The sequence below is a fragment of the Corvus hawaiiensis genome, chromosome 7, assembly GCF_020740725.1.
Source record: "Corvus hawaiiensis isolate bCorHaw1 chromosome 7, bCorHaw1.pri.cur, whole genome shotgun sequence".
Lineage (NCBI taxonomy): Eukaryota > Metazoa > Chordata > Aves > Passeriformes > Corvidae > Corvus > Corvus hawaiiensis.
In genome coordinates, this window is record NC_063219.1 from 18,314,387 (window position 1) to 18,332,007 (window position 17,621).

The window sequence follows — 17,621 nt, forward strand, 5'->3', positions numbered from 1 at the left end:
TTCCGTTATCTCTCTCATTTCCCCATTGCCCCAGAGTAATTAAAATCATATCTGAGAGCATCCTCTCAGGAGATTGCTCATGTCCTTTCCCAAACCGTGAGGTTCGCGAGACAGTGTTCTTCCCACCGAGAAGATGCAAGACCCCGTACGCTGCACCCAAAGACACTGGCAAGGAGCTGGAAGGCTCGGGAAGGAGTGGAGTACCCATCGGCTCCGCGCTCCCGGCCGCTCCCTGCCCCGCCGCCCCACAAACCCGCGGGACACTCTGGAAGCCGATCGGCCACCCGCACCGGGCGTTTCTGTCCTCGGCCTCTTTCCCAAGAAGATCTCCCCTAGCGTGTGCGAGTCCGGCGTCAAGCGAAGCCTTAATGCCTGGACTTTGCCACTTTCATTACCTCGGTTAAAAATTTGAACCTAGTTAGCATGTAGGGTTAATTTTCCCTGTTATTATCCTCTTAATCACACTTTTAATCTTGGTTTTATTTCTAAGGCGAGATCAGAGACGCTGCCCTTCTTGACATTCTCCTAATCAAATTCATCTTTCTGTTTAATGGGAAATTGAGGGAAATTCTGCAGTAATTTCATTGCCTTGGAAAAAAAAATCTTTAAATGATTGCTCTCTCCTAGACCACACAGGACCACACAAGCACCGCTGGAGGATATTGCTGACCACTGCCTTTAATTTTTATTGTTTGAGTTATGTCTACCAATTGAATCTCCCTCTTATTAGGTGGCTTGTATTCTGACTTTGTGTTCCCTAAGAAGATGGGTATAAGTTTTTTTCATAATCCCCTTTTATGAAAAAGCTGACTCTGATTTTCGGTTCTTGGAAGAGAAAAGGAACATTCAGTTCAAAGGCTATATTTTTGTCTGCAATAAACACAAGGAATGGATGTGAGTTCCCAGTTACCGGAAAGAAAGGTGACACTTCAAACTAACTTTTATGGGGCTAGAGAAAACAGAGCTTTCAATTAATATTCAACTCATTTGTAATTGCTAATTAATGCAGAAAAAAAAAAAAGAAGATCAAAACCTGGAATAGCTGGAGACGCTCACAGTTACGGAAAACGTTTAAATCTACATGGAAAAACATTTACAGAAACATCTTGTTCCAGAGGCAGCTGGCCTCGGAGCCGACGGGAGCGGAGCGGAGTGGAGGGAGAGCCTCGTACGGATTTGTGCTGCTTTTTCCAGCCACAGCCGGCTGCTGGTTTGGGGGGCGGTGTGTTAATGCCGCGGGTGTCCCCCCGCCTGTGTCTGTACAGGAAATATCACCACTGAGGAACAGGGCGACCCGGAGGCCTGCTTTCACACGCTCCTTTCCTCTTTTCCGCTCTTTTTTTTTTTCCCCTTGGTTTTTGAATAGGCATCCGGATAGGCCTGGACATCAGAGCTGACCACACGCTGTAATTTCACTGGCATATTCTTCCAGTTTACAGACGTAGGGTGCTCTGCGTGCGACCGAACTGCCTCCCTCGCTCATTTATCACTCGGAAACGCAGCGCCTGAAGCGAGGAGATGGTTTCTCCTGCCTATGCCAGGGGTTGTCCAGGAGATGGCAGGATTGCCTCAGACATGGCTGGGAAATAGCGCTGCCTGACAGGAGCCAAGAAATGCATCACTGCGCCACTGTGCATTTGCAATTCAGTTTGTCGAGGTACATGTTAATTATCTGCAATAACGTGCGCTACATTTCAGGCGAATCATCATACCCTTTTCTCTAAACACGGACTACAGCCGTGGCCGACTACAGCTGGGGCTAAGCGGCTGCAGCCCGGCCCCGGGCCCACGTGTAACTGATGTCCTGGAAGAGTCCAAGCTGTGGCCACGGAGGTTTTGAATAAGGCTCACCAATGCCCCAACTCCAGGCTTGGAAAACCCTTTTAATCTGAACCGGTAGGTAGACGGGCAGATGTGTGCCTCACTTTCCTCCGGCCTGTAGCTGCGGGCTTCTTAATGATTCTGCACATTCTTACGAAACTACGAGGCGACTCCTTTCCATCTGGTACCGATTTGCCAGACAGTTCGGGTTTCCTTCTGCCCAGGGAAGGCGGCTTTGGCCGCGGCAAAGCTGCGCCTTCTGAAAGCACGGAGCCCGGCAAAGCCAAAGGTTAAGCCTGGAAGGAGGAAGAGAACAGCCCGCGATGGCTCCGCAGCCGGGAAACAAAACAGCTCTGGCAGTGCCCGGCCTTCTGTCTGCAGGGAGACTCGGTGGGAGGAAAAACCTCTGTAGAATTAATGGCAGTATGTGTGGATGAGTGGGGGTGCCAAGGGGGAGAAGACAAGAATTTAAAACATTCGGAGAAAACAAGGTTGCATCAGCAGAGAGGGCTGTTCCAGGCACGTAAATGATGTGCATCACAAGTGTTCTTTTAAAATAGAATTAAACAGAAATGCACTTTGCGATAGAATCTGAACTGCTCCGAAATGAACTTTTTTCGTCCATTCAGGGAAAACAAAAGCCATGAGCGTGCAAGCGGAGTAGAAAGGGGAAGGAAGAGGGCGAAGGAGACGGAAGATAACCCCGCGATGGAGCCAGCCGGTTGCGGAGAAAACGGAGGGGCATCTCTCCGGCCCAGCCGCCCGGCCGCCGGGGAAGCGGCAAGTGCCGGGACGTTTTGGAAATGGAGAACAAAGGGGCGGCGGGCCGCCCTCGGCCGCCAGACACCGGGCAGGCAGAGCAGGGCTCGGAGGAAGAAGGAGAGACAGCCTTTCGCCTGCTTCCCACGCCCTGTATTCCTCGCCGGCAACATTTCTTTCTCCCAAAACCCCTTTCCTATCGACCAGGCACTCTCGGATACTCTTCTTCATCCTTTGATGCGCGTCTCATTGTATCTACCTCTCACTTCCCAGGAACGGCGTCCTGTAAGTGTCCCCGATAGGATCCCAGGCAAACCTCGAGCCCGTGAAACCCCTTGCGGCAAAAGAAAGCGAATTTCTTTCTCTCTTTTTATGTATAGCGAAAAGAAATCGTTTTATTAAAGACGTTCAGAAAAAGATTTGCAACATCATTAACAGTTTGGAAGTCCAGATTGTATTTCCAACACAGAGTAAAAGCGGACCTTAAGACAAATTTTTAAAAAATGGTTTATGGAGAAATAGGCTTATCGTATGTCTTACCACATACAAGGATAATCAAAGTGTTTAGAGCAATAGTATGTTATAATAAATAGTACTAGTTTGGAACACATTTTAATAATTAGACGAGGCACATTAACAGAGAGGATACCGTTTCTCTCTCCTAGTTGTTGATTAGCGTGTCTGATCACCCTGTGTATATCCTAACATTCACACTAGGTTTAAAAGAATAAAAAAATCGACAAAATCTTAGCCTTCGGCCCGTATAAATTATGGCATCTTTTGAATTTCCTTATTTATTGCTTCTGTCATTAACACCCGTTTAGTTTTGTAAATTAAAAGCTAATAATGAACTTCGCTGGTCCAACAAGGACTTTTTTTGGGTGGGAGGAAGGAGAAGAGTCTTGCGCTGGTCCAGACAAGCAGGGGAGAGAGGACATTTTCCGCCAGGTCTGTGCAGGTCCATACACACCTCTGTAGGGGCAGCCTCTCCTCTGGCTGCAGGGCGAGATGGGCAGTCCGTCATACTGAAAGCGCTGCCCCGAGGCGCCGCGATCTGCGCCTCTGCGGAGCGCTCAGCATCGCAGCCCCCGTCCGGCAGCGCCCGCCCGGGACACAACCTCTTCCCTTTTTCAACCGGGTCTCCCTTTTCAACCCGGCAGTATGGACTCCTTGCACTGAAAACGAAACTGCGGCGGAAAAACCCCACAAACCCAACCTCAACCCCAAACCTGCAGCAGCGGGAAGCGCGATGGGACATGCCTGCGACTCTGCGCCCCTCAAGAGCTCAGAGAGGTTCTCCCTCCCTCGAAAAAGCAATTAAAAATTCTGCTGCAGCCAGTAACCCTCCACTCAATTCTCTCCGGGTCCCAATGGACTAGGCAGGTTTGGCAGAAGCCGGGTGCTGCCACGGGTCCGTATTCCGGCTTTCTTGCATTTCCGATTGATTTTCTTTTTTTTTCACTCGGCGTGTTTTGAAGTTTACGATACCAAATCAAAACTGACACTTTTTGGCACTGGCTATTGCTCAGAGAAAAAAAAATCACAGAATACCCCCCCGCCCCCCCGAAGAATTAAGCATTAAAAAAAAGTTATAACTGTTACCGTTCAACATATTTAAATTCGTTTATACTGGCCTAGAGGGAAGAACAGAAAATATAATTAATATTAATGTTATTATTATTTTCAAAATGAAGAAACTATAATTCAGTTCAAGGCTTGTCAACACTCCCTTACACTGAGAGAAAAACGCTGACTTTCACGGAAAAAAATTCCCGAAATTTCGCCACCGCTGGAAGGACCAAAAAAAAAAATTAAATATATTTTCAAGTCTTTCCAAAAGTCTTCAGCTGGTTGTAAATTGACTTTATATTTTCATCGCTGTCCACAACTAATGTATCAGGATACGTTGTCTTTCAGTTTGGAGACTATTTTCTTATCCTTCACCCTCCTGTTCTGAAACCAAATGGTAACTTGTCTCTCAGACAGGTTTGTGGCTGCGGATATCCTTCGCCTCTTGTCCTTGTTAATGAACTTGTTAATGGCATATTCATTCTCGAGTTCTTTAAGCTGCAGTTTTGTATACGGCACTCGCTTCTTTCTCCCACGCCGGTAGACACACATATCGGGCTGGTTTAGTGCAACGTCCCCTATTGTAAAAGACATTATGTGAAAAATTAGAATTTTATTACAGGCGTTTAAAGCTTAACCGATACTTGTTGGGCACTGGTTTTCATGGGCAAATAAATAATGCCGGGTTGTTTACAGTTTATTATTATTTACACTGCCACATTATTTGCACTCTAGTAAAGCACCACCAAAACTTTGATGGACTGTCATCACTTTTCAGGCATGCATGAGCATGCATAACCGAGCATTCAGGGCGGCGGGGGCATTGGCTGGGGGGCTGAGAGCGGGTCAGTGCTGGCAGCGCACACACAGAAATCGCGTTGGTGAGAGTTTCCCGGGTTTGTTTGCATGTGGTTTGTGCCTCTGTGCCCTCACTACTCGCAGTCTCTTAAGTGCTCTGGGGCCGCCGCATCAGTCGCCAGCCGGAGAGGCAGAAGAGAGCAAGCCTTCGAGCACCGTCCTGCAAACTTCAAACGCGACTACAAACCCTGCCACCGAGGGAAGCAGCGGGAGAAGGAGCCCGAGGCCGCCCCGGCGCTCGCGGGTCGGGCGTCCGGTGCCCTGGCGCTGGTGGCGCGGAGGTTCTGGGGTCAGTCCCGCGGGTATGGAAAGCTGAGGGTGAGGATTTTCTCGGGGGTGGGCGGCCGAGGGGGGAGTGAGAAAAAGAGAAAATCCACCGCCCCCACCCTGCTCTATGCGTGTCTGTGCAGCTTGTCCAGGTCGGCAGGCCGCCCCTGCAGCCCGGGGGGCGGGGGAGGGGACGGGAAGGCGGAGAAGGCGCGGGAGAGTTCTGCTCAGACCATTTCTCCCCCTCTCGTACCTGGAAAGGACGATTTCCAGAAGTGTGAGCTCTGTGTCTGATCTTTGGCACAGTAAACCTGACTATTCCAGCCATTAGCCAGAGTCCAAGACTGATAGCCCTCCATTGATATGTATGTTTCGTGTCTCGGTTCCCCAGAGCCAAACGTTGAGACCATGTCTATGTACCCAGGAACGTGCTGGTAGGGGGTTGTATAGCCCTGGTAGAAGGACACTTCCTTTGCCCTGGAGGAGACTTCATTGGCGGGGACACTCGTGCTGGTCAAGCTGGAGACGTCCATGTACTTTTCCACGGGAAAGCCGCCAATGGAGGCATGGGGGGGAGACTTCAGGGCGTTTTGCTGTATCCCAACCCCGTGGGACATCCTGCAGCTATAGTATCCATTGCCAAAGTGATACCCATAGCCCAGCGCGGGGGCGGCAGCCGGCGTGGTTGAGCCCGGGCAGTCCTTGGTCTGGGCGTCGGGCCTCGCAGCCGCCCCCGAGCGCTCCCCTCCGCCGGCGTAGGCAAAACCCGAGGCGGCGGCGGCGGCGGCGGCGGCGGCGGCCGCTCGGCCCGTGTGCGCCGCCCCGAAAACGGGCGAGGAGAGAAAATTACGGCACTGCCCGGGGGCTCCGCCGCCGCCTCCGCCGCCGCCGCCGCCGCTGCTGTCGCCGCGCAGTCCGTCCATCTCCCAGCTCGCTGCTTTGCTCATGGCCTTGCACATCGCGGGCGGCGGCGGCGGCGGCTCGGTCCCCGGCCGGGCATGATGCGGATGGTTATTTGCCTCCAACAGGTTGGATCCTGGCGGTACGTTTATAAAAACGAAGTCCAGGTTGGGAGGGGGGACCGGGGTGGGGGCGGCCGGCCCCAGATTAGTTTGCCTCAGCCCGGGGGGCTGCTCATAGGCTGCCGTCGGAACATGTGACCCTCCCGCTGCCCGCACTGCCCCTTTCGCCTCGCAGCCCCCCGGTCCGCACCGACGGCTCCCCCACCCTCTACTCCCACCCCCGCCCCGCCGCCGCGCTCCCGCCCCGCCACGGCCCCGGCGCTGGAGCGGGGGGAGATTGGGCTGACGAGCGGCGGTGATGCCCCTCCGGACCAACCTGGGCCCCCGTTGCTTTCATCCCCCCCTTCCTCCTGCCCGCAGCTTCAAAAAGGCCAGCCGAGTACCACTGGACCTTTTGAGGCCGCGGGCAGGGGCCCTTTTTACAGCCACGGACAGGGGTCTCACCGGATCCACAGCGAGACCTTCTCCAGCTCATTGTTGCGTCTGCAAGAAGGGGGAAACCCCAACACAGTCTTTGTATTCCATCCTCCCCACCTCCCTTCTTCCCGGCGATATATAGAGTAGAAGGGCTTTGTTACACGGGAAAAGGGGTCCCCCCTGGCTTCACTGAACTCTCGGTCCCGGGGAGAACCCTCCCTTTAGTCCCCCATTGTCCCCCCCCCCCACCCCCCAAAACCCCCCGATATTGCTACCGGCTAGGAAAAGGCACCGGGTCTGTGTGCAGCGCAAGATGGTAAATCTGGCACTCATTAGATGTGGCTTTTTCTCCCCGTGCAGTGTCAGTTCGTGTCGTGGTAAGGCAGCCTAGTTAAAACACAGAGTTTGCTTACGCTGACGGCTGTTCTCGTGGTGACTTCCCAAGACGGTGGCCAATCCTTCTGTCGTGTCTCTCGACTCTCGCACTGAGTTGGGATGGAAATGAAGGAGCGCGAAGTACTGGAAGTGGAGAAAGCTCCGAAGACGACTCCCAACTCCAGCCACAGCCCCAACCGCAACCTCAACCGCAATCCCAACCCCTACCCCTCTGGACTGACTCCAGTCGCTCCGCAGTTGTGTATTGCACACTTAGCTCTCTCTTGGGTGCGGAGGGCAAGAAGGTGCTGGGAAAAGTGTCAGCTTCGCAGGGAAGGGCACGGAAACTCCACGCCGCTGAAAACCGTATAGCTGGGGCTCTGTTTACTGTCCCTACGGAGGCTCAGGCGCATGAGAGAAGAGAGGCAGCCGCCATGGAGGAGAAACTCTGGGCTGACACCATTTCGGGGCTCTGGGGGTGTCCTTGCTGAGCAGCCCGGGCAGGTGGTGGCGGGGGCCCCCGGATCGCTGGGCTGTCGCGGGATAGGTCCCGCAGCAGCCGCCCGACCCGCAGCCCTACTTTGTAGGTCTAATAATCATCGGCAGTATCTGGAAGCGGGGTTTGGAATGACAAACGAGTGCCCATAATTACGGCAACAACCGGATGGCATAGGCGAGTTCATGTTTATTAGCTCTGACCGCTTAATTGCTATTAATCTTTCATAATCAGCTAAAAAGTGAGCCAGGCGTGAATACGTTTCTCTCGGTTATAAGCCGAACCCGTGTTTACTCTCAGGACATAAAACACTCCGTAATTAGAAGGAAGTTTTGTCGAAGAACAATTTTCTCACCCTTTTATGTCCCTGAAAGCAACTTCCTAGCGAAAACGTTGCTATAAAAAGAAGTCCAGAGAAACGAAGGACTTTATTTCTCTGGACATCTTTCTATGTGTACTCCCACGTCCTGTTGTGTTTCCTCTTTCAATAAATGCAGTGAAAATTTCTCTCATGTCAGGACCTTTCCAAAAAGGACGCGAAAGTAAGGAACACCTAAAGCGCAGGGTTTCGGAGCTTTTTGAGGTCGATTGCATCAAAGTAAACCACGGTGCAGCCACAGCGACTCCCTTTGAGGTCTTCAGCCCTGCCGAGACCTCTGCTCCAGCGAGAGCCCCTCGGTTCACCAAAAACTCTTTGGGCGGGTTTATGAGCAACAACTTCAATTCTACAATGAGCTGCTTTGTGAACGGTGTAGAAAACAGCATTGCCTTGCACGGCAGGATATTATGCACAGGAATAAATGATCTCATGAGCAAAGGTCGGTTCTCTGAGAGCACCCACCCAGTTTACAAGGGGCAGGATGCGTCCCACACCCCCGAACCCGGGGGCCGTGCGGGGCACCGTGCGGAGGCCTCGAGCAGCCCGGCGCTTCCTTTGCCCAGGGAGAACAGTTCCCATCGAGGCTCAGTTCCTTGTCGGGCAGGGCAGGAGGAGCTGCCGTTCTGGCCGGGCGTCTCTGCCTGCGAGGCCGTCCTTGTCTTCCCTGGGCAGCGCTTCCGCGGGTGGCCAGAGCCCCGCGGAGTCACGTCGCATTTTCCGTTGACACATTGCACGGGAATCCGCAGAATACATGAGCTAGAAAGCACCGCTGCAGGCGTGTTTGTGCCTCCCCAGAAGAAAAGAAGAAAAGTTTGTGGTTTTTTTTTTTTTTTTATTATTTTTACAATCCTGAAATTATCTCATTTAGTCAAGCGCATTTACCATGATTTAACACAGTTAGGATTCCACTCAAACTTTTAGCACAGGATTTTAGCATCTGCTTAGTATCCGTCTCTTACAGGACCCCCCCCCCCCCCCCTCCGACTTTTTATCTCCTCCCTCGCCAGAATTTGCCGATGGTAATCGTGTCTATAGGAAGTTGCTTCTCATGCTAGTGTTTGCTGTAGGAAAAAAAATATTGTCCAGGACAAACAGAGAACGCAAACAAAACCACTCGATTTATACGTCTCCCAAACCTTACTCTGTGTCCACTGTGTTCCGTTGTTACCTTTGAACTTGTATGGGCTTTTAATAGCTAAACAGAACAGAAGAACTTTCATTTTCCCCTATGCCTTTAAAAAAATAGCCGGTTATGATAACGAAAAGATTTAACAGCAACACGTGGAGAATCGTTAAACTATTTTCCCCTCCAGATCTGTGCCACAGCTTCTCATGTCTTTAGTTACTTCAACCTTAAATAATCCGTTTCGAGCCGGAGGAAGTTTTCTCGGGCTCCCCGCGTGGCCTGGGCGCAGCGGCCACGGGCGGCTGAGCACTGCGGGAGTTGAACTTGAGCTCTCGGGTCACGGGCTGGTGCTGGCCGATCTCTGACTGCCACCTCCGCTCTGAAGCAGCGCGGGGACCTCGGGACCCTGACCTTGGACCAGCTCGGCAGCCTGCCGCAGTTGCAACCTAAACTGAACCTTCGGCCGAGTTCCTTGGCGACCGGATGTGGCCTTTATCGTTTGCATTAAACCCCGTCTGTGTGCAAAGGCAGCCTCAGAAGACATCATGTAACTATGAAGCTCGCGTAGGGTCCCGTGGATGTCTGTCTGGGCAGTGCGGGGAGGGACGGTGTGCAGGGCCCGCGGGACTCGGGTACACGCTGTGCTCGTGTCCTTCACTCGCGAGTGACATTTAACAGACAATATGGACTGAACACGCCCCACGACTGGTCCTATGCTTATATGGCAGCCTGAGGCGGAGGGGAGAGTCGGGGCTGAGCAGGAGCGTGCTGCCTGCTCAGACACGCAGGACAGTCGCTCCGCGGGCGCGGAGCTGCCCGGCCAGATGGCCTCCGGCTGGCGGGGGGGCGACGGGCAGAGCCGGCGGGCAGGGCTGGACGACAGGGTGGCAGCACCTGCGGGCAGGACAGGTGAGCAAGGAGGGCAGCACCCGTGGGCAGGGCCGACGGGCAGGTCGGGCAGGTCGGGCAGGTCAGGTGGAGCATGCGGGCAGGGCCGGCGGGTAGGACAGGTGGGACGGGCAGGGCGGGACGGGCAGGACAGGACGGGCAGGGTGGGATGGGCAGGACAGGACGGGCAGGGCGGGACGGGCAGGGCAGGAGGGGCAGGGTGGGATGGGCAGGACAGGACGGGCAGGGCAGGACGGGCAGGGCGGGACGGGCAGGACAGGACGGGCAGGGTGGGATGGGCAGGGCAGGAGGGGCAGGGCGGGACGGGCAGGGCAGGAGGGGCAGGGTGGGATGGGCAGGACAGGACGGGCAGGGCGGGACGGGCAGGGCAGGAGGGGCAGGGTGGGATGGGCAGGACAGGACGGGCAGGGCGGGACGGGCAGGACGGGACGGGCAGGGTGGGATGGGCAGGGCAGGAGGGGCAGGGTGGGATGGGCAGGACAGGACGGGCAGGGCGGGCAGTGCCGCCGTAGCGCCGCCAGGTGGCGCCGCCGAGCCTGCCGCCGGCACTGCCCGGGCCGAGCGCGGCCCCCGCGCCGCGGGTCCCCCGGAGCGGCCCCCGCCGGGACCGGCTCCCCGCGCCCCCGCACCGCCCCCGACCGCCGCACCGCACCGCCGCCTTCTCCCACCCCGCGGGCCGCGTCCCGGACACCCTGAGCTAAGGCGGCTGTCTCCGCCAGCGCTGCGAGCGGCCCTGGGGCCCGACTGGCAGCCTGCCCCGCTGCGGGGTAGGAAGTAGATATTCCCTCCCGTCTTCCCAAGAACGCTCTGACTGGTGAAAAGCTGCACAAGATGTTTGTTTCATTTAATACGAACTTCATTTCAATTAAGCTACGTGACCCCCTTTCCCCGGGTAAGATTTAATAAATGAGTACTGAAATATTCTTTGATGCCTCCAGCAATAACTTTCAAGGTAAAAATCTGGCCAAAGGCCTAAACAGCTATTTAAACTTACAAGAACAACTGAGTAAACAGAGTCTAACAAAAGCACACATATTTCGGCAGTTTCTCAGCGGTCTCTGTAACTTCCTCCCTCTTTGCCCACTAATGTCACTTCAATGTCCGTGGTTCTTCAGGCTTTGCTGTTGGTTTTGAACAACTACAAACATATTCAGAAAGATTTTGTAGACTATGCTATTCCATTTGGGAAAAAAAAAAAAACCCAAACAACTAAAAAAGCCCCCACTGGAACACCACAAAAGAAAAGCAACAATAAAAAAAACACAGCTAAACAAAACAACCACCCCAAAATACAAACCCTCCTGACAACACACGCACACAAAAAAAAAACAACCTAAGAGATAAATATCAGTGCAGTAAAAAACTCTAGTTTTCCGGGAATATAAACAACAGACAACTAGTTTATTAGGGAGCTGATGGTTTGGGGTGAACTGATTAACTGCATTGCAGGGAACGGTTTTGTAACCTCACCTCTACCTAGTGGAAGATTAACATCTTGTATAACATTTTATAACCCTTGCATATGAATCTAGCTGTATTTTAAGATACTCTGTACATAACCTAAGGTATCAGTATTATTTAAAAGGTGCAAAATATAACCCTAGTAAAGATCATTCATAGCCGCACTTGAGTGTAACTTATTTTTCTCACATTGAGGCTTTTCACATAGTCTTTTCCATCCGCTCCAAATAACATAAAACCCGTTTTCTCCTTTTTAGTGGTGCAGTAACATTTTTTGAGTCTAAAGCTGTGCCTGTTCTGGTGGTGTGCACATACGATTGCCTCCGAGATGTGGTATCTCGGCTGCGGTTTGCGAGGGAGCAGGGAGAAAGATGCTCGTCGCGTTACAGCGTGTAAGAAAACAGACGAGGGCGCCAAACGACAGCAATAAACCCGGCCGCAGGCTTCCGCTCCCCCTCCGCCCCGCCGGGACCGGCGGCCGGGCCGCCGCCTGCTGCGGAGCCAGGCACGGCGGGGAGCGAGGGCTGCGGGACCGCGGCGGGGCCGCGTCCCCGGGCGGGGCGGGGCGGGGCGGTGCCAGCTGCCGCCGGCAGGGCGTCGGCTCGGCCGCGCTCCGCGGGGACACCCCGGGGACACGCTTCGCCCCTCCGGGAGCGCGCCCGAAGCCTCAGCTCCCAGCCCTGCCGGGGACCCCGTCGGGTGCCGTCTGCGGCCCAGCGGCCTGCGCACCGCTCCTCTCCCCTCCGCACCGGCCCGCTCCTCCGCCGCGCCGGCGGGCAAGGAAAAGTTGACATTTACTCATCTGGTTTGGGGACTGTAAAACGCAGGACACCACACTGCAGTCTAAATTCACATTTCAAAGGGCTGACATAAAACTGTCATCCATAGAAGGCTGGATTTTGCAAACAATGTCTAGAATGTTTCTTAAATATTTGGCGGAATGTTTAGGGAGACTTTGACACGTTACTGAAAAAAAATCTGACAAGTATCCCATTTTCGAACTATGAATAATGCGCAAGAGCACAAGAACATAGGAGATGCGTGTGACCAAGATTAGCAGGATCAGCTCTCCTCACGAAAAAAAAAAAAAAAGAAATTAAACCCGCGTTTAATTACAGGAAACATTCGGGTGTTTCTCCGGGAGATGAAACTCATATTCCCAGGGTCTAAACACTAGATGATGTGGGTGAAAAAAAATCGCGGCGAGAAAAAAGGTTGGGCAGCTATCGAAGCGCACTCCAGAGATGACAAAGGATTTATCTTCGTTTAAATGGTTGCCATCAGCGTCATTATTACTAGCAAAGTTACCGCTGAAGGGAGACTTTCCGACTGTCACGTCTGCCGAGCGCGGCAGCCCGTGTCTCCTGCAGCGCGGCGACGCTTCGCCCCGCGGCACCCGGCAAAGAGCGGAGGGATGAGCTAACTGAGCCACAGGTAACTTTGAAGAGAGGGTGTTAAGGTGATGTTTCTGATAGGTCGGAGCCTGCGGGCAATAACCCCCCATCCATCATTTAATTCTATGATTATTTTAAAATTTTCAAATGCGTAGGTTTTATTGGTGGTGGGGAGGAAAGAAGCAGAGGGCTGGAGCGAAACCTGCCGGGAGAATGAAATGGACGCCCACGGAGTGTTTTAAATCACGAATGCATTTAATGTTCTCCAGTTATTTCCTTCCCCTATCATACCGTACAACAGTCAGTATTTTCCCAGAGGGAAGAAAAATCCCGAGCTAGCTTCGTCGATAAGCAGGATTATAGAAAGTAAAAATGAGATCATATTTAAGGATGCAACGAAGAGAAAGATAATAGAGTTGTAATATACTAGATTATAACAAATATTTTAATCTCCAGGTAACTACTTGAATCTGTACAGCAGACTTATAAAGTCTGGGCATAAGGTCCGTGCGTGTGAGGGGGTGCGTGGGGGTGTCACTGTAAATTCCTAAATAAAAGTACTAATGTGGTCTGGAAATGGGAGGGAAAAGTAAAGAGATATCAGCGGCAGGAGGTTCTCAATCCTCTGGTCCTCTTCCAGTATTTCCTTGCCTTGTGATCTAAAATTCGCCTCAGAAATAATAATAAAGAAAAGCATTATCTAATATTTAGCGTGTAGTTCTGTCCGAGGACAAATGAGAAAGAAGCTGCATCATTAGGACCTAAAAGGCAACAAAACAAAAATCAGAGCATAATGATGCACCTAAATGAAGGGGGAAATGTTGCACAGCTCATTTTATTAATCAGACTGTCAATTCCACCCCAGAGGCCAAACCCCAGAGCAATTCAAGCAGGATCTGATCAAGCTAAGGACAGAAGCTTTACTCCTCACTTCTTGTCTTTCTTTCTTTCCACCTGGATATATTTGTCTGCTCTGAAGCCGCCTTCATTATCCACTGACAGGAGCTTGTATTTATTTGCTTATAAACCTGTTACAATAAATGATTATTCGAACAGCGTCATTCGTACCTTAATGACGAGCACCACTTTTTGATGAATGACATTTCGGGCTAGAAAGGATGTATGGGTCATTTTGACCAGTCATTCCCTCGCTTTGGCATCCCACAATTTTTACACCTCCCTCAAAAACAGATAATAATATTTAGAGACACTTGCCGGGCTGAATGTGAATTAGCCCCTGCTGCAGCTCATCATTAGTACAGGACCAGCCCTGCAACTTTGACATTTTTTATAAAGCTGAGATGATGGAAAGAATAAGAAAAGAGATGATCCTGATGGAGAGAGGGCTGCACAGCCCTACAGCTGGCAAAAGGCTCTCGAATTTGTCAGACTCAGCTGGAAATGCGGTGTTGGAGGCCCTTGAAAATTCTCCGCACAGTGGTCGCCTCAGCCCGAGACTGACTGCCGCCTCCCTGCACAGCGCTATAGGGGACATCTCCGCCAAAGGCAAATTTGAAATAGACACTTTATTCAATCTCCAGCATCCGAGCAGTGAAAGCACTGTCTCCTCCGAAATCCCGCCGTCGGAAAGCAGGAAGAAAATCAGCCTTTATTCCGAAGTTGCTCAAGAGGCAGATATGAACAGTGATGTGGAGGTGGGCTGCTCCGCGCTCCGCTCCCCGGCCAGCCTGACTTCCTCCCAGCTGAAGGAAAACAGTAACAAAGGTAACTCTTCCTTTATCATCTTCATCTAAGCCCCGCTCTTTGCCAACCGGCTTTAAAAACCAAAGGAAACCCACCGCCACCGCCAAAGTTGCTCGCCTCTGCATCGGCGCTCTCTCTTCTGCGAAGACAGAGCTCCAGGCTGTAAAATATTATTGCAATTACTGCGCTACCCTGATAGCTGAGATACACTGTCCGGGCAGCTCCTGTGTCGGTGCCTTCGTGTGTGTGTGTGTATGCCCAAATCCATTGATACATAGATATATATCCAGAATATATGTGGGCACAAATATCCACCCACCTATATTTAGGCAAAGCTTTGTCCGTGTATTTCCCCGCTCTCTTGGAGCTCTCGGCGTCTCTTGAGCTGTATATGAGTGTATATACATAGATTAAATTAGAGAGAGAGAGGGGGGAATGCGAGGAAACTGCCCGCATTTGACTGTGTGTGTCCTTCTCTGTGTATATGCAACGTGCTGTCAGTGTCCACCTCGGGGTAATTTGGCATTGTTCACTTTTCCTCTGCTTGTAAGAGGAGGTTTGAAACAGCCGCGTCTCCTTCCCCGTTCTTTGCGGGGCACGGTGATGGACGGTGGTTGTTATTATTGCTGGAGGTTATTGGGAGGTGGAGGCAGATGAACGGTGGATTTCCTAGGGGCCACAGTGCATGCCTTTTTTGTCAAATGTGCCAGAGAAAGGAAGGGATGCTCGACGTAACCCTGGAGGAAAAAAAAAAAAAAAAGGCTTTTATGGCTGCTTTTATTTTGTACGTCTCAAACGAAAATAAAGAACGGCAGTCGAAGGGGAACAGGCTAGCGCCGAGCCGGGCCCCGAGCTACGGCCCGCGCCCTCGCCCACTCTCCCCTGAGCTCGGCCGCCCTGCAGTCTCCAAGCCCGCCCCATCTGAAAATAAAGCGGTTACGAAGGATTAAAAAACCCCAAACCAACCAACCAACCAACCAATAACCAACAAACAACCTCCAAATCCAAATTTATCGATTCTGTTAGCAGCAGGGATTTGTAAGAATGACAGCTGGCCTTGAGCACGGGTGTAGCGGGCCCGGTCCGGCCTGGCCAGGAGGACTGGGGGGCCACCGAGTCTCCCGCTCTCACCACCGTGCCCTCGCCCCGCAGGCTACGCGGAGAGCAGCCCGACGCCCAGCGCCCCCGCCGCCGCCACCGCCCCCGCCGCCGGCATCGGCAGCCTGCACAGCGGCGGCGCGCTGGGCGGCTCGGCGGCGGGGGCCGACCAGGTGCGCCGGTACCGCACCGCCTTCACCCGAGAGCAGATCGCCCGCCTGGAGAAGGAGTTCTACCGCGAGAACTACGTGTCGCGGCCGCGGCGCTGTGAGCTGGCCGCCGCCCTCAATCTCCCCGAGACCACCATCAAGGTACGCCGCGTTCCGCACCCAACCGAGCCGCGGCTGCCCCGCGCAGCCCAGCGGTACCCGGGTCCCCCGGGCCGCGGCCGGCAAGGCTCTCCGGTTGGAGGACTCGCAGGGCCCACAGCTATGAGCGACTCTCGTGCCCGTTTGCTTTTCTGCAACCAGCACTTGAAATTTGCTTTTTAAAGTTGTTGTTATTACTGTTATTTTTATTTTCATTTTCCTCTTCAGTTTTTATCGCGTTAGCCTATTTCCTAAAGTGAAGAGGGGAGAGAATAAGCATAGGGGGAAGGAGCGTCAGTACCCTGAAGACACAGTCCTGCGTGGGGAGGAGGGGACGATTCGACGGGAAAATGTTTATTCGGATCGAAGGGGTCCCCCTCGAGTAGAGGGGGGGCCGTACCCACCCTCGGGCAAGGTCACGGGAGATTGCTCCGGGCGGGAGAGGGGTCACCTACAAGCCTTAGCAATAGATGTCGGTGGGTGCCCGCTGGTGTCCGCGGCGGAACGGGTGCGGCGGGGCGCGGTGTGGAGCGGAGCTGAGGCCGCGCTGTGCTTGTGTCCCCACAGGTGTGGTTCCAGAACCGGCGGATGAAGGACAAGAGGCAGCGCCTGGCCATGTCCTGGCCCCACCCGGCCGACCCCAGCTTCTACACCTACATGATGACCCACGCGGCGGCCACGGGCAGTCTGCCCTACCCTTTCCACTCCCACGTCCCGCTCCACTACTACCCGCACGTCGGGGTCACGGCTGCCGCCGCTGCCGCCGCTGCCTCGGGGGCCGCCGCCGCGCCCTTCGCCACCTCCATCCGCCCGCTGGACACTTTCCGCGCCCTCTCGCACCCCTATTCCCGCCCGGAGCTGCTCTGCAGTTTCCGACACCCCGGTCTCTACCAGACGCCGGCCGCCGCCGGCCTCAACAGCAGCGCGGCCGCCTCGGCGGCAGCGGCGGCGGCGGCGGCGGCAGCGGCGGCGGCGGGCTCGGGGCCGCCGGGGGGCTCGGCGCCCTGCTCCTGCCTCAGCTGCCACAGCAGCCAGACGGCGGCGGCGGCGGCGGCGGCGGCCTCGGCGCTGGGCTCGCGGGGCGGCGCGGCCGCCGACTTCCCCTGCACGGCGGCGGGGCAGCGCTCCGAGAGCGGCTTCCTGCCCTACTCGGCCGCCGTGCTCAGCAAGGCCGCGGTCGCCTCGCCGGACCAGCGGGAGGAGGCACCGCTCACAAGATAACTACCCCGGCCCGAGTCCGGGGCTGTTTTGTAGAGGGAGTCGCGGGGGGATGGGGGTGGTCGGGGCGGGGGGCGCCCCCGCACTGGGCCAAAAAGTTCTGTCTATTTTTTTATTGCTGACCGCCCCGCCGCCGTGGGGCGCGGGACCGGCGGGGAGGGCGCTCCGCGCCCCACTGCGCCCCTGCGGAGGCGGCCCCGCGGTGCTCGCTGCCGGGCGCTGCCGGGCTTTGCGGGGTGCAGGCAACCGGGCCGGCGGGGGCAGGGAGGGGCAGCCGGCGGAAGGGAACGTGTTTCTGGCCTTTTTTTTTTTTTTTAATTTTTTTTTAATAATTATTATTTCGGTTTGAGTTCGAGTAAATGGAAAATGTCTCGAGTATTTCCACACAACAAGCGGTAGCTAATGAGGCAGCCGCGTCCGGGCCAGTAACGGGAAGTGTG

At 54.2% G+C, this 17,621-nt stretch overlaps 2 protein-coding genes across 2 annotated transcripts; one reads left to right on the plus strand and one right to left on the minus strand.

The window, feature by feature from the left end:
* Positions 1-4,406: 4,406 nt before the first annotated feature.
* Positions 4,407-6,233, minus strand: HOXD13 (homeobox D13). Its single transcript, XM_048310074.1, has 2 exons — positions 5,528-6,233; positions 4,407-4,727 (listed from the first exon to the last, which is right to left on the minus strand). The coding sequence occupies exons 1-2, from the start codon at positions 6,231-6,233 to the stop codon at positions 4,477-4,479; spliced, it is 957 nt and encodes a 318-aa protein (XP_048166031.1). The 3' UTR covers positions 4,407-4,476.
* Positions 6,234-14,154: 7,921 nt separating this feature from the next.
* Positions 14,155-17,184, plus strand: EVX2 (even-skipped homeobox 2). The gene is made up of 3 exons (XM_048310073.1): positions 14,155-14,578; positions 15,710-15,966; positions 16,531-17,184. The coding sequence occupies exons 1-3, from the start codon at positions 14,155-14,157 to the stop codon at positions 17,182-17,184; spliced, it is 1,335 nt and encodes a 444-aa protein (XP_048166030.1).
* The last annotated feature ends 437 nt before the right edge of the window (positions 17,185-17,621 follow it).

Excerpts from the sequence above, each read along its gene's own strand:
- EVX2 (XM_048310073.1), top strand. The coding sequence starts at position 14,155 with ATGATGGAAAGAATAAGAAAAGAGATGATCCTGATGGAGAGAGGGCTG. Across the intron at positions 14,579-15,709 it reads GAAGGAAAACAGTAACAAAG|GCTACGCGGAGAGCAGCCCG; the intron begins GTAACTCTTCCT and ends CTCGCCCCGCAG. Across the intron at positions 15,967-16,530 it reads TCCCCGAGACCACCATCAAG|GTGTGGTTCCAGAACCGGCG; the intron begins GTACGCCGCGTT and ends GTGTCCCCACAG.
- HOXD13 (XM_048310074.1), bottom strand. The coding sequence starts at position 6,233 with ATGTGCAAGGCCATGAGCAAAGCAGCGAGCTGGGAGATGGACGGACTG. Across the intron at positions 4,728-5,527 it reads CTGGAAATCGTCCTTTCCAG|GGGACGTTGCACTAAACCAG; the intron begins GTACGAGAGGGG and ends CTTTTACAATAG.